This window comes from Scardinius erythrophthalmus, assembly GCF_964197995.2.
Source record: "Scardinius erythrophthalmus genome assembly, chromosome: 17".
Lineage (NCBI taxonomy): Eukaryota > Metazoa > Chordata > Actinopteri > Cypriniformes > Leuciscidae > Scardinius > Scardinius erythrophthalmus.
Genome location: NC_138237.1, coordinates 33,555,193 through 33,572,221, shown reverse-complemented (window position 1 = coordinate 33,572,221; position 17,029 = coordinate 33,555,193). Strand labels below are relative to the sequence as shown.

Below are 17,029 nucleotides of genomic sequence, written 5' to 3'. Positions count from 1 at the left end.
AAGGAACATAACATTCACATTTATAACAGTTATACATGTTACATGTACTTACTATTGTAACAACAGCAAATTATGCATAATTACATGCAACTATCCCTAATCCTAACTCTATAGTGAGTACATGTTGTTAATTAATATTACTTGATACTTAAATATATAATTATACTGTAAAAAGGACACCTTAAAATATAGTGTAACCAAACATATATAAGATACTTTGTCTTGGCATAAAATAAAGTGGTATGATGGAGGAGGAGAATTAAGGAGTCATTGTAGACATCTGTCCTGGGTTAACGATTAAACGGCCACATTTTAACACTTCATTAAATCCTGCAATGCTGGGAACAGGTTGGCATGGTTATGTTGTCTGATGAGGGGGCTTGACTAGCATGACTAAACAAACTTCATCACAACTTAATAATGGTACCTTCTATAGTGCTCTGTTATTAATATGTTAAATAGAGCAAGTATATATATATATATATATATATATATATATATATATATATATATATATATATATACAACTTTTCATTAGTGGTTCAAAATGTATTTTCATTCTGATAGAAACACTCCCATCTTTATTTATTTTTATTCAAATAAGAATAAAGTTGCAAATCTTTGTTAATTTTGTTCATACATTACAATGACTATAATCATCTCTGTATTTACCTTTATGCTGGATAGTCAGGTTCTTAACAAACTAGCCTGTTTTCAGGTAACTGCCAGTTCATTACCTAACTTTGAGATCAAGTTACTCAAGTCAATGAAATCACAAACGAGATCCATTTGGTGAAGTTCCAATTGAATGTGACTATTAGAAAAGGATTCCTTAATTTAAATTTCAAATAAAATGAATGACTTTATTTTGAATTAACACATGTATTACAAACTAGACACCTAAACCTGCTAAATAAAATTCCGCACAGGGACGAATGCCCATGTGAATGCAAGAGACTGGAAATGCACTCTTGTGCAAAATGTTGTGCATTTTGCGGCCTTCCAAAATTCAAGTTTGGTGAACTCTGACCTGCATGTAGATGTGTGACCAAAAGAAGAACAAGACATCTCAGTGTGATCTCTAACACCATGTCTACACAGGACGTGACAGTTGTTGAGTCAGCTTGAGGCTGTCTACACTGCACGCGACAAAGCAGCCGTTGCAAAAAAAAAAAAAAAGTTCTTTGTGTCAAAAGTAGTGCGAGCGCTTAAAGTACATCCGAAATAGAATGGGGCGTCAGTTTAGCGTCGGGTATTTGTTGTCTCGCGCCAGATCCAGTGTAGACAGCATCACTGATTATAATGGGCTCTATTTGCTTTTGCCACGTCGTGCCGCTTGCGTCTGGTGTAAACGCGGTGTTAGCTGAATTAGAATGTTTCTACATTGCAGGAAAGTAGAGTAGATTGTATGTTTTTACATCTTGTATTAATTTACTTTTTGTTGTTGAATTTATGCTTTTACAAAAGACACCACAAAGCCTGACATCATATCTTATTCATTGCAGTGTCAGAAGTGCTCTAAAACTTTAGGCTTAAACATTTTTTTGCTCAAGCACATTAACACAAATGCTTTTAGTAACAAAAGCATGATTTTATGTGTTGTTGCACAGATGCAATTCATAACAAACTTAATATGTTGCATTCTCAGTATTTTTTTTTCTTTTATTGACAGTTTTCTTTTCAGGTCAACTTCTGTAATTATTTATTGTTCAGGACTATGGTAAAACCATTTCTGGTAACCTGCCATCATGCATTAGCCTATTTTTGAGCAAAATGATCTCACAGAGATGCTCAGTTAGTCAATCATCTGCTTTCACAGACACAGCAGTGGATCTAGGGGGCAGCATTCAGTAATTTTAATCATTCTATGAAGACTTGCATAAAAATGCCATGTCTTCATTTTACAACCCTTCAAGCAGTGATATAAGAAAAGCTCTTAGATGCTGAATATCAACAGTGTATCAATGACCCGAGCTCAGGGCAAAGTTCACACCATATTAGTATTACACGATCAGGACTTTGGAACTCGGCTTTTAAGACATGATGACTGACGACTGGCTGATGTCAGATTTTGATAACCAGCATAATCCGGTGTCAGCTAGATATTGTGATGAAGTATGATGTTTTCCCACATTGTGAAATCCACTATGTTTTTATGGGGTTTCCACATGAGCGGCAGTGGGATAAGATGTGACACCTTTTCCTTAAAGGCATAGTTCACCCCATAATTTAAATATGATATCATCCACGCTCATGTCATCCCAAAACTGAATGACTTTCTTTTTTCTGTGGAAAACAAAAGTTTTCCACATTTTGGAAATATTTTGAAGAATGTTGGTAGCCACAAAGTATTGGTGCCAATTGACTTCTATTGTATGGACAAAAAAGGCAAGGAGAAAAGGGCAGAACTAAAACACTTAATGTGTCCCTTTTTTTCTTCATCAGTAATTACAGTCTTACTTCCTGCTTGAACTTATGTAGGTTTGTAAAAAATGTGCAAAATACCAGCATTGGCTGCCAGTGAGCTACGTCTACTTTGACCCGTCCTCAAACATTAGTTGTAGCTGATACAGGAGAGTTTGGTACATGGTTTTATTAATTGGCAATTCATCAACATGTATTATAGCTGGCCCCTTCCATTGGACCAGGGCAATTATTAGAAACAGAGGATTAGACTCATATGAACAAACTCTTAGGATTAGATTACTGCAGCTTTTAACATCTTTAACATGTCTGTTGAAAGAAGTTGTTTTTGAAAGCAAAGAATGACACAAAATCTCGCTTGTCATGGTCTAGCCATGAATCTTTTCGGTTTGAACTTGACACAAGTTTTAATGAAAAACAGCAGTATTCTTTGAAATCCATGACACATGACAAGTTTTGGCAATAACCTGTTTAACAAATGGAACAAATACATTTGACTAGACTGCGATATATCGTCTATATGCATAAGGATATTAAGATGTTATAAATATTAACATCATGATTTTCTGTAAAGCTACTTTGAAACAAACAACGTGAATTGTGAAAAGCGCTATACAAATAAAATTGACTTGACACATTATATGACATTTAGGTCATAATCAACTATCAAAGATGCTTTTGTCTAAACCTCCATAAGAAAACTTGAAGTCAGTAATTGAATAAAAGCATGTTGGATAATGCTCTGCATTTATTTCTCTGCCTAAACAGGATAGTGGCAGTGAAAGGTATTATGACCGGGTCCATTAGTGTGAGATAACAGGACAGAAGAGGAGCCCCAAGTCTGGGAGACTAAACTAAGCAAATCAAATAATGTTTCCCGATCATATGGATTCTCTGCAGAAACCCATTTACACACATAACACACACACACATGTACTGTATGATAATCCTGAAACACGTGCTTACTCATATACGTTTACACTTAATTCAATTCAGTATAAATATAGCATAGAACAAATTAAGACCAGAGGCAGAGGTGCAAGTTTAATATCATGTCTCAATGCCCTTAAAGGTGGTATCAGTGATTTCAGGCCCAAAAATATTTTTGCACATTCATCTAATCTTTCCTAACGATCCGCTAGCTGCCCGCCCCATAAGCATGCCGTCAAAAAACGCGTCTCTGTAGGCAGCCTAGGCTCTGAGATCTGCACACATAAACAAATGGTTTAGCCAAACACTCAAAACCAAAACAAATAGTGTTCCAACCAATCACCAACAGGGGGAGGGTTTTGTAAGGTTTTGTGCTCGTGCACGGCTGCAAGCGAAGTCAGAGCTGAAGAAAAAGCTGGCTCAAAACCTCACAACACCCTCCCCCTGTCGGTGATTGGTTGGAACACTATTTGTTTTGGTTTTGAGTGTTTGGCTAAACCATTTGTTTTTGTGTGCAGATCTCAGAGCCTAGGCTGCCTACAGAGACGCGTTTTTTTGACGGCATGCTTATGGGGCGGGCAGCTAGCGGATCGTTAGGAAAGATTAGATGAATGTGATAAAAATATTTTTGGGCCTGAAATCACTGATACCACCTTTAAACACACAAGTTGACAATTGTCAGTACACACTGCTTGTCTGTGATGTTTGTATACTATAATATTTACCCGTAAATAGTAGGCTCCCAGCTCTACTACCCCATCTATGCCATTCATTCACACAGAGACACGCAGAACATGCAGGATTCGTATTTAAATACTCTCGTGCCCAGATGCGTTCTCTCCGATTGATTTAATGTGAATCGGCACTCGGTAGTACCGACGTACGGTCGGTGCCCTTGAAAGTAAAGTTTGGTCCCCATTCCTAGTAAAGCCTCCTGTAAACTCGCTTCATACTGCTGACACAGCTGTCGTCATTAGAGGGAAGTCACATGTTCATAGGAAACAGCCAAACATCCTGAGCAAAGTTTGCATGCCATGATTTGGCTGATAAAACATCAATGCATGAGTCAGCTAAAGAGAACCTACTAATGCGTGTCCATGCAAAGAAACTTGTTGACTCAGGTCTTGTGAAATCAACACTTCATGTAGAATTCAGTGTTGGCATAACTACAGATATTGCAGTTTACAGCAGCCAGAGGTCATATTCTCTGGAAGCAAATCCCATATCCAACCACTGACTGTAATGCTAATTGGGCACTTTATTTGTACACTCCCAAAAAATGGTGGTAGATTTGAGGAAGATGAAAATCTGTGGCAGGCCCTAACATCCTCATTCCCAATGTCAAAATAATGGTCTGCGACATGATGGCCTTATTCAGCTCGCTACACTTCCTACTTTAGAGTTTCACTGTGTCAGGACTGTCATGTGACTCAATAGACAAAGAAAAAACCCTCTGCTTTCAAGGCAGTGTCATCGCATGGCTTGAGACGTTCAACGGTCACCTGAATTTGAGTGCTGAAAACAAAAAGGAGCAGCAGCAATAACCAAGACACTCCTAAAAATTTGAAATCATTTATCATGTAAATAATCACTTCAAACACCTCATTCTGAAACTCTGCAGTCTTTTATTCTCCATCTAAAGCAAGCAAATAAATCTAAGAGAAAGAAGAGCTCTGGAGATACGCACTGCAGTGCACTTCACCAAAACCAGTGTGGTAGACTGAGTGTCTCTGCTGATATCTGCAGTGTGTTGACTCTCCAGTCTTGAGCCCTGGGGGACAAAGCTGATCTATGAAGACTGCACTGAGCGAACACAAGCTAAAACAACACTACTGAGATTTAGCTGTGTCATCTTCCAAACCATGTAGACCAACCTGCCTGAAAGGGTCACTTCATAAATCTTGTTCGATTAGACTGCTATCTGATAAAAAAATTGTAATGGGTCTCCACAGAACGCATATAAATACAATATTTTATTCAAAATATAAATATAACACCTACTAGGGCTGGGTGGTATGAATATGATGATATATATCTTTACCAAAGTATAAATGTCTTTCATTAGAGATTTTGCGTGGCATGTAAATGTATAGCACTATTGACACTTCAGAGTGATGAAATGCATGAATGAGAATATAAAGAGCGGGACATGTTTGATGTTAAAAAGAGTTAATATTATATTTCCGCAATATTTCCTGAAAGAACCTCGGTACGGTGCTCCTGCTGACTGGTACACTGCCAAAGTGCGCGCACAGAAAGCTGCCTCTCAGAAGGCGATCACGAATTTGGGATGTTCTCGATGTTAAAAAGTGTTATTAAGCACAATAAGCAGTGAAAAAGAACTCAATGCGGTGCATACTGACTAACACACAGCGTAAGCACGTGCACGGTAAGCCGCGTCTATCAGTCTATCAATAGCAATTTCAGTTCTCTTTCACGTCTTATTGCGCTTAAATTCAATTCAATTCAATTCACATGTAGGCTATATGTATAGCACTTTACACAATACACTTCGTTTTAAAGCAGCTTTATAGAAAATGCACGAGTTCACATTACAATTTAGAGTGATCTGCTATCAGAGTATGTAATCATAGCCGGTTATGTCTCAAGTAAAGGTATACAGCTGGGTGTAAACCGGATGTGTATCAGTATGATGGATCCATGAGTTTGATCTTAAAGTGACAGCAGCCTAATATACCTGGCTTCTGCTCTGTGTGATTAATGTGAATCAAACAAAAGAGAAAATAAATTACTGTTCTTGACTGAATTACTTTTTTTTTAGCTTTAATAAGAATACATGTATATTTAATTCATACAGTGAATTCTACAATGCAATATTTTATTTTTAAATTTTATTATTAAATGTTGTACTAATTCTAACATGTTAAATAAACCTATTGTACCTGAAAAAACAACAATTTATTTAATATTTTTGTTATATTGTTTTTGTCCTATTGTTTGTAATTTGATTCTTTTTTCTTATTTCTAATAACATAAATGAGATAAAATAACACAAAATAACTATATTGTTATATATCGTTATCGTGAAATAACATTTCTCATATTGTGAAATAAGAATTTGGTCATATTGCCCACCCCTAACACTTACATGATGGTGCCAGTGCCGAGGAGTCAGATTTTCTCTTTCTCCCCATATGGTAATTTGTACTTTGATTTTTAATATGGCTCGATCAGTGTAACAATTTAAGAGGAATAAAGTGTAGCTACTTTTCTGGCCCGAATAACCAGATGTATTTACTTAAGAATCCTTTACATATAAAGTTTCCATAAACTCATCACACCAACACTAACCTAAAAAAAAATGGTGTAATAATATGAAACTCGGTACACATATAGATCTCATCGGGCCAAACAACTTTCGTGCTCTAAGTTTTACGCCAGCCCCACAGGAAGTTGGCTATTATGGGTTGTTTGGAAACGCATGCTGTGGAATTTGATGTACTCCTCCAAGGAAATTCATCCATTCGCCTCCAAACTTGGTCAGCATGAAGTCAAAACATTGAGGATGATAAATTGCGGACGGATTTTTGATATCTCGAACGGTTTGGCCGTGGCGAGGAAACGAATTTATGGCGGGAAAATAGAAACAGAAAGTGTGTTATAACTTCAGCATACATTAACTGATCTCGATGAAACTTCAGCAGTGTGTTCGTGGTAAGAGGCCGATCATATGGATGTAACTAAAGTGAGTCAAAGTTATAGCGCCACCAGCTGGTAGCAGGAAGTGTGTCACTTTCAAAATGCTTTTGACAAAAGTGGGGGGGTTACTTTTACCCACAGTTACAAAAATCAGTACGTACATTGCTCTCATCGAGCCGGACAACTTTCTAATTTAAAGTCATTAGCTCCGACCAACAGGAAGTCAGATATTGTGGTTTGAATGTAGATTTTTTGGATATTTCAGACTCTAAGTTTTTAGCTACTCCTCCTAAATGGTTTATTTTATTCCCACCAAATAAATATATATATTATTATATATATAAATATAGCTGCGAGCAGCGATGGAGGGTCCAAGCCAGTGACACCGCCACCCCGGTGCCGGGCCCGCAATCGCTGCTCGCAGCTATATTTTATATTTATATAAGGTGTGCTCACATTTTGGCAAGATTTTGCAAAACGTTTACATGGGGAATATCCATTTCCACGGTAGACCAGCTACTCATAGATGTACTAGAGTCTCAGCACTTACAATCACCCATGTGTGAACAGGGAAGCTACATGTCTTTTGCTTTTATCTAAAGCAAACACAATACAGGGACACTGTGTTTTACACAAGCAGCTACAAACTGTTCTCCAGACTTCCCCCCTTTTATCAGCAGAGAAAGTTATGGCTTCTATTTATAGAAAGTGTGTGCTTCTTCAGTTTGACTAGTGAAGTGAAGCATTGTAGATCTATGACTAGAAGGTGCTGAGCCAGCAAGCCAGCACCCACAATGCTCAGAGTCCAATAGACACCCCTGTCAGCAATACCATTGTACAGGTTTGCTATTCTGATGAGATGTTGGTGAGTAGATTTGCAACAAACTGTTTTGTTTATTATCTCCTTGATTCTCATTTAAAAAGAGTTAAAGTGTTTCTACACTGTAAAAACTAAAGGAGCCTCAAGTATCCTGTCGGATACTCAAGGAACTTCAAAATGTAATTTTGGTGCCTCAAAGCTCTTTTTCCTATAGTAGGGTTACTGGAGGAGCACTGACAATCTTTGAGGTTCTTGCTGGAACTTATGTGATCCTTTAAGCACTTTGTATTTACTTCAGAGGTTCTGGAGTCACCTTTTCATTACCATGAGACCTCGAAGTGCTTTAGGGGAAAATAGAGGAACTTAAATGCGATAAAAGGGTTATTGGAAGATCTTTTATCATTTAAGTGGTTCCTGGAAGATCTCTAATGTTAAAGCCAGCATCTGGAGGAACCCAATGGTTCAGTGAGGCCCGAATTAGATTATTATTCTATTATTATTATTATTATCCTATTATTATTATTATTATTATAGGCTACTTAAAGGGATAGTTCACTTTGAAATTAATTTTTGATATGTTTTAGCTTACCTCAAGGGCATCCAAGATGTAGGTGTCTTTGTTTCCGCAGTAGTTTCAATTTTGATATTTTTAGGTCAAACCGTTCTTGTCTGTCAGTCATATAATGCAGGTCGATGGTCACTGTATCAAAACACAAGCACAGAGTCCAAATTAAAACAATTCCCCATCGTCCAAATTAAACAATTCCCCATCGCAAGTACACATTGACGGCCTAAGACACGAAACGAGCGGTTTGTGTGAGAAAACGAACAGTATTTATATCGTTGTTATCTCTTGAAAACAGCACACGTCTAAATGATCTGACGGCGCGGGCGGTATAGATGTATATACATAGATGTCGCCTTGGCTACGCAGTTCATTGGAACGAAACCGTAGCCAAGCGACATCTAGTGTATATATCTATACCCGCCCACGAGCGGGTATAGATGTATACACTAGATGTCGCCTTTGCTACTACAGTTCATTGGAACGAAACCGTAGCCAAGGCGACATCTATGTATACATCTATACCCGCCCGCGCCGTCAGATCATTTGGACGTGTGCTGTGTTACAAGAGGTAAAAACGATATAAATACTGTTCGTTTTCTCACACAAACCGCTCGTTTCGTGTCTTAGGCCGTCAATGTGTACTTGCGATGGGGAATTGTTTAATTTGGACGATGGGGAATTGTTTTAATTTGGACTCTGTGCTTGTGTTTTGATACAGTGACCATCGACCTGCATTATATGACTGACAGACAAGAACGGTTTGACCTAAAAATATCCAAATTGAAACTACTGCGGAAAAAAAGACACCTACATCTTGGATGCCCTTGAGGTAAGCTAAAACATACCAAAATTTATTTTCAAAGTGAACTATCCCTTTAAGTTTGATTCAGTATACATACCCAGGTGAAAAAGACGTACTATTAAATGTATTAAAAATGTACTTGAGTGTGTTTTTAGTAGACCTACTACAATACAAATATAGCCTACTTTAATGCATTTTTATTATTATTATTATTATTATTATTATTATAGGCAAGTTTGATTCAGTATACATACCCAGGTGAAAAAGATGTACTATTAAATGTATTAAAAATGTACTTGAGTGTGTTTTTATTAGACCTACAAATCAAATATACTTTAATGCATTTTTAATACATTTAACAGTAACTATAGTCTTTTTCACTTGGGTAGCTTACATATATTTAGTATAGGCCTATTTTATTAAGTCATTTAAACCTTAAACAACAACACTAAATAATAATAATATTATATGAAGAAGAAGAAGCAGGAGGAGAAAAGTGTTTATTCTGTCACGAAACTGCTGCTATTCCTCTGCTGTCGTCGCTTCAGTGATGCTCGCGCTGCTCGCGCGCAACAAAGCTCAGCTGATCGTCATCAGGAAAGTAACGGCTCCTCTCCTCTCATCAAAGCTTCCGCCGTTTATTCGGCTCTCCATTACAAGGTTTGTAAACTCGCCAAATAAATATAAATACAGAGTCTACTCACTATATATTTAAACACACATATATATAAACTAAATTTATTATACATTACTACGTTTTTACAGTGTTTACCACTCGTTTATTTCACAGTATCTGGTATGAAGGTTTTAGCCGCGATGCTAACTACGTTGATCTAATGAACAAATGGAAATGATTGACTTATTGTCTTAGATTGATTTAGTCATTCAATTCAACATATTTTGTACAACTGTGTCTTCAAATTGCTGATATAGCCTAACTAATTTAGAAAATTCTCTGATTCTTGGCGTTTGTTATGAATAACAAAAACAGGTTATAGTTTGCTCTGTTTTTGTTTAGCCTAACTTTACTACAGGTGCCCTCATTCTCTCAAATACCATTTTAAAGCCATTTACTGGTCAATAAATATTATGTTGTGAATAATCATCTTTGTTCTTTTGTTTCCCCAGAACAACCATTACATTTCTAAAATAATCTGAACATTTCAGTGGCAACATTGAATTACAGTAAGTTACCTGCATCACATGCAAGTACTTTATTACTATGAACTTTCTCTGTGTGAAATTGTATTGTTTGACTGTGTACTTGTGTTTTTTAATCAGTTACTCTCTGAAAATCTTTTCTCATGATCTCAAATCTCATTCATGTTACTCAGAAAAATAATATCACAGGTTTGATTCACAAAAAATGCTATAGACATTTTAACTCTGAATTATAACTTCAAGTTTAGTCTTTTTCGACAAAAAAAAATAAAAAAAAGGAAAAAGCTATTAGGCTTCAGAAGACTTGCAACACAACCCATAACACATGAGTTGTGAACTCATTGATTATTTTTAGGATCTTTTCTGGGACATTTTTGGAGCTTAACCATTTTTACATAAATTGTTGCATTGAATTGAACTAGACAAGTGTACATAAGAATGGTTTCATGAATGATTTACACATTTGTTTTCTTCTTGTGTTTCATGCAGTGAAACTGAATGGTGACTGGGGTTGCATTATGCCTGAGATCTGCTTTTGGGTTCCACAGACAGAAAGTCAAACAGGTTTGGAACGTCACAAGGCTGAGGAAATTATTTAAATTTCACAACTATCACTTTAATCACATTACTAACAGTAAATTTTGTACTTTGCAGGGATCTCAGTAAGCTGAAATACAAGTTTGACCAAGAATAAAAATCCTCCTGTAGACCTGAAAATCATCGAAGTGCCTGGACCATCCACCAGAAAAGAGGAAAAACAAACGGAAAACGATGCTGTACCTTTTCACTTTTCTAACTCGTTAAGTACCTCACACCAACTTGGTCCCATAGTGACTTTTTTGACCACAAACGAAATTGCTGATCGTGTGAATTCATATTGAAATGACTGAATTCACCAGTGAACATTCACAGAACAACAGATCATTTTACTGCACCTTAACTCTGTTTCGGGTCGAAGCCTCTACTTCTACTTCCTCTATCTTGTTTCATGAGAATACTCAACAACCATTTATGAACACTGTTGATTCAAGTCACACATTTAAGCTTTTCAAAAGCCATAGTGTACATTACAGTCTCCAGTCTAACGGCATCCCAGACTTAAACATTTTATGATTCAAAATAGCTGAATAACTAACCATCTGAGATTTCGGTATAGAGATAAAGGTTACAGCACAATGAGTGTATATTAGCACTGTTGTTTGTTTTTGGCATCTGATAGAGCTTTTGGACTTGGAAACAGTGATGTCAGACTAACCATCGGACTGAAACACAAATGTTTTAAAGTTAAGTATGATGGACATTTTTAATTAGTTCAAATGTAATTTTTTTACAGTGATTTATTTAGTGGAACATATGTGTTTCCATGCATTTTGTTGAGATGTCTTTTCTTTTTTATCTATTGTATATACATGGTTGATTATTCATGTTGCTTATGTATTACACTATTTTGTAGTCATTGATATTAATCTGTAGTTAGCTTTTTTCCCCATGTGCATGGAAGTGTATGTATAAAAATGAATATCAAATATGTAATAAACAATTCTTATTTTGTATTTGGTTCAATTTGTTTATTATAATAGATGTCAAAGGTAACCATAGTAACAACATGAAATTAAATATTTAAAAAAAATGAAATTTGGTTCCTGGAGGCACCCAAAGTGGTTCCACACAGTGCTTCATATAAGAGTTCCTCAGGAAACCTGTGTGGTTCCTCAGAGAACCGGCCCTTTTTAAAGGGTGCCTAGAGGATCTACAGACGGTTCCGCCGGTGTGGCAAAGTGAAGAACCCCAAAAGGTTCCTCCAGGCACCTTTTATTTTTACAGTGTATGTGGCATATGCTAGGGTAGCTTACAGGTTCAGTCAAAAGATCCACTTACAAGTGATATTCTGATGACAATTCACAGTATACTGGTGCCATAATGTAATGGCCAATATTAGTACTGAATCAGGACAGTCAGCATCAGAATATATTTAAGGTTTCCATCTTTGTACCATAAAATAAATTGTTTTGATTTCAATTTAGGATTTAGCATAAAATTACACAGTCGGGCTTTATTGTAAGCATTAGATTTTTGTATACTGATTATTACATAAAAATATTTACTGGCTATCTATCGCTACACCAGTATATCTAAAAAACAAGGGAGAGTATTTGCCAACTTGTTTAAAGCAGATTTTAAGAGTTTTTTTTTTTTTTACGACGCTAAATACAGGTGTAAACGGGGTCTAAAGCATTTTGAGCTTGCCCACTTTTGACCACTTTCAGAGTTAGTCTTAAACACATTTGACCGGATTGCTTTTGTAGTATAAACTCTTGTGGCCGAATGTTTTCGAACAGTCGAAAATGACTGCCAACTCTCCGCCAACTGACCTAAAGCGTTATCATTGTGGGGCGCGTTGTTGGAAAGCGCACTGGTCAGGTGGGTTTTAAATTTTGCCGGGGCAAAAGGGGTTTTTTGAAACATGAAAAAGAATCATTGCATCCTCGTGGATGGACATCATACCGAGCATAATGTTCTTCCACAAGTCCTGACTTCTAGCGTGAACCCACAGCTTTCAACAGGGTCTTGCGGCTATTATTGCATAAACAAATGTGGCTGCTCTCCTCATCTTTTTCTGTTGTCTCATTATGCAAGCAAATGAAAGTTCTGTGAACTTATTTCATCCATTTGCATAGAAATAACTGAAAAAGCCCATAAATATACATTTTATTTATTTATTAGGTTATTATTTATTTATTTTATTTATCAGGTTTATTGGCAAAATCTACAGACTTTTAGCTGTTTGCAATGAACAAATGAAACCAAAGTAATTGAAATAGCTCAACACAACAAGTGGTTTCCCCAAATTCAACTGAAAATGCAACTTTTAATGTCTTATGCAGTCTCAAAATTATTCAACCCCTTCATGGCAAGCATCTTTAGTACTTCAGGCTTTAGTAGAACAGGCTTTTGCTGTTATGACCGCTTCTGGCAGCATTTCTGAGGAATCTTAGCCCATTCCACATGAGCAATGGCCTCCAGTTCAGTAATATTCTTGAGTTTGCGTGCTGTAACCGCCTTCAAATCCCACCAGAGATTTACTATGGGTTCAATTCAGGTGAATGTCAGGCCACTGTAGAATCTTCCAGGACTTCTTCTGAAACCAAGCAGTGGTGGAATTTGAGGTATACTTGGGATCATTGTCCTGTTGGAAGGTCCAATGACGCCCAAGCTTCAGTTTCCTCACTGACGGCATGACATTTTCTACTAGAATTTCCTGATATACAAAAATGAATCCATCTTGCCTTCCAAACACTGCAGGTTTCCAGTGCCAGAGGATGCAAAGCAGCCCCAGAGTTCCTTGTTTGTAAAGGGCGATGATATCTTCTCTTAACTTTTTGGACCATTCTTTTGACTTAGCCATATTTCTAGCATGCAGTCAAACGTGACACTCAACAAACCCAGCCAGTTCAGATATTTCATGTGTTCTAGCTCAGGCGCACCTGGTGCAACTAATGAAGCCCTTGATTAGTTGCATCAGGTGTGCTTGAGGCAACACCTGTTTTGCAGATGTGTGTTGTTGTGAGGGATTCTATTCAGGGTGTTGAATAATTTTGCAGTTTCATTTGAATTTGGGGAAACCACTTGTTGTGTTGAGCTATTTCAATTACTTTTGTTCAATTTGTTCATTGCAAACAGCTGAAAGTCTGTAGAGTTTGCCAATAAACCTGTCACAGTCTTTCCCAAAATGTCATATTACAAAGTCTGTGAACAGGATGTTAAGACTGCAAGTTAATCGCAGAAGAATTACAGTGAAGAAATTCGGCATGACAAATTTGATCTGACATTTGGAAGTCCATCATCCAGAAGAACACGATGAGTATTTTAAATGTGTTAATGATGCTAAACATACACAGATACCAAGAAGCGAACTAGAGTTGGTCAATTGCTGCACAATTGTGAACATAACTGTGTGCACCCAGCACAAGACCGTGAATGTTGGTTCAGCTCGGCTTAACGTGGTGGACGAGAAAAGAAAAAGTCTAGCTTGTGACGAAGTTGAAATGCTCGTTTTTGAAAAAAAAAGAAAAGAAGAAAAAGCTTACATAAGCTGTTGAAAGAAAAGCCATGAATAAAGGCAATATAGGCTATTCTGTGTACGATTGTAATTTAGGCCTAATTTTATCTTAAAATCACATTGACATCTTTTGATTGCATTTAATAATGTTTTTAATTATTTTATTTTGGTTTCATGTACTTTTACAAAGCTACTATAACGTCAGACCATTCTGTTTTTTGCTCAATAATAATAAAATAAAAATTCATTTGTAATTTAATTTCAAATTCATGTACCATTTGCAATCTTTCTTGCCTTTTGCTTAAAGAAAAAAAAATCTGCAATTAGTATTGGAATCAAAAAAGGAAATGAAATCGGACAAGAAAAATCATAATCTGATCATCCCTAATCCCAGGTCTATGAATTCTGAACAATCACCAGCACTGCTGATAATACAAGGAAAAGCAGTTAATGACGTTAACTCAAAAGTAAAGAGTAGAGAGACTGGTAATAATGATGAGTTGACTTGTGAATCTGAGACATTACTATGATGATTGATTACATTATCAGTCAAAGTATGATTGTGTTTTAAGATAAATGTTATATGGTGTAATTATAATCTTTGCTAGCCCATAGGAATAATTAATGAGATCACTTTTGTTGTCTCTATTGTTTAACTTAGAAAGGAACAACATTAAATTAAGACTTTACCTGAAGTGTCAGAGTTCTATTTACTCCTTAAAAAAGACCCCAGACCCGCTCAGGATTTTTTATATTATATTATATCTACATTAAATATTAAAACTATTATACTCTTAATATATCCACAATTGACAGACTTGTGTCAGAAAAAAAGTTCATACATAAACTAACTGAACTCTACTAGATGTATTGAGCTATAAAAGAGCAACCTTTAAGCAATACAAATTCCTTATTTATTTGCAAACTAGTCATTTGATATGACCGGTGATTCGAGTATATGACATCAACAAAAAGTAGAAACAGTAGGCCTGTCTTAAATTATCTGAGAGCATAAGAATATGTTTCCAGACACAGAGAAGAAAAAATGCCCACCAGCATTAAATTGCATACTTAAATAAATGAATTTATTTGTTCCAGAGAGAAACGACGCGCACACAGCTGCCAGTAGCTATTGCGTAAATGAATCGTTTCTTTTCAATGAATTGGTGAACCGGTTCACTAAACGTTATGAAAGGTTTGTTCACAAAGCAGACTATCTGAGCGATTCTCCGAAGGCCTTAATAGATAAACAGAAAAACAAATTAAACATATAATCGTACTGGAAAAACGTCGTGGCATTAAAAATAATCACCGTAACTTTTTTTAAAGACCGGTTAATAGTGTTCGAACGAACCGATTCGCATAAATGAATCGGACTTCCCAGCCACTATTAACGTGACGTCACGATGCGTCATGCAAAATAATATTCTATAATGTATTCAAAGCCTGTAAATGTGAGTCATGTAACATTTGCGAACTATTTCAAGGCTGAAATCGTCAAAACATCTAATGGTCAAAACATCTAATGGTATTTAGGAAAGTTGTTCTGAGCAGCGGTGTGTGATGTCAAACCGGGCTGCACCAGACCAGTCTAAACCAGCACATCTTCATCCCCAATGTACACAAGAAGAAACTCGTATATCTGTGACACTGATAAAAAACTATCGACAGACACGGTCAACATCCGACTGTCAAATGGAAATGCTGAAATAAGGAAATGAGTCGCGTTCTAGATCGTGTTGTTTAATGCGAATCCTCTTACCTTGTCAGACTTGGGTTTATTCTGCAGCAGCTGTTCCAGATAGAGATCGGAGAGAGCCGTGCGCGCGCTGTTCACACGCTCCAGAGTGACAGCAGGTTCGTTTTTATTGGAATTTAATGTCATGTTTCACAGTTTGAGGGGGTGGGGGTAGAAAAAAAGGGAAAATAGTGTGGACCGCGTTGGGTCTGCTCAAGGTCCGAAAGGGGTGGGTCAGTAGAGCGACACGACGTGATAAGAAAGCTTGAGATAGTTGAAGATAAAGCTTGAGATTCGGGCTCGAAGTCCGGAGTTTGCGCAAGAGGCAAGACACAGCCGACAAAGCACATAAACAGTAGTATGAGGAGGGGGCTGGAACACTGCAGCTTCCCTTTAGAGTGCGCATTTGCGTAGTTACTGTCCCTGACAGAACGTAGCGGGGAACCGCACGCGATTTCTACTATGGCGAAGGCTAAAATTATGAATATTAATTACGTAACGCGAATGGTCCAAATTAATTGGCTGAAAGACAGCGTCAGTGGGCGGGCGCCAGTTCTCTGGCGAATCCTGTTATTGAAGGCGTGGATCATGAATATTAAGTAGGTAATGTGACTGGATTCTCCATGACGGTTCGAGAAATATTAATGAGCAAAGCCTTCTCCGTAATAGGTTTTTAAAATTAGCTGGTATTTCGAAATACAGTTTTGTGTTTACCATTTATTGCTGATTGGAGTTGTTTTGTTTCCCTATGGAACTGAAAATGTCATAAACAAGTCAACGAATTTTCAGCTTGTTGTTCGGTGGTGCTTCCTAGTAGCCTACCAATTAGGGTGACCACCATCAAACAAACCAAATGTGGGACGATT

General features: G+C 36.9%; 1 protein-coding gene across 1 annotated transcript in view; it reads right to left on the bottom strand.

The window, feature by feature from the left end:
- Window positions 1–16,593, bottom strand: part of mpp1 (MAGUK p55 scaffold protein 1) — a 33,931-nt gene extending 17,338 nt beyond the window's left edge. The window contains exon 1 of the mRNA XM_081390714.1: window positions 16,188–16,593. Within this exon, the coding sequence (XP_081246840.1) occupies window positions 16,188–16,310 (123 nt within the window). The 5' untranslated portion in view covers window positions 16,311–16,593. The remainder of the gene's footprint in view (window positions 1–16,187) is intronic.
- Window positions 16,594–17,029: the final 436 nt, after the last annotated feature.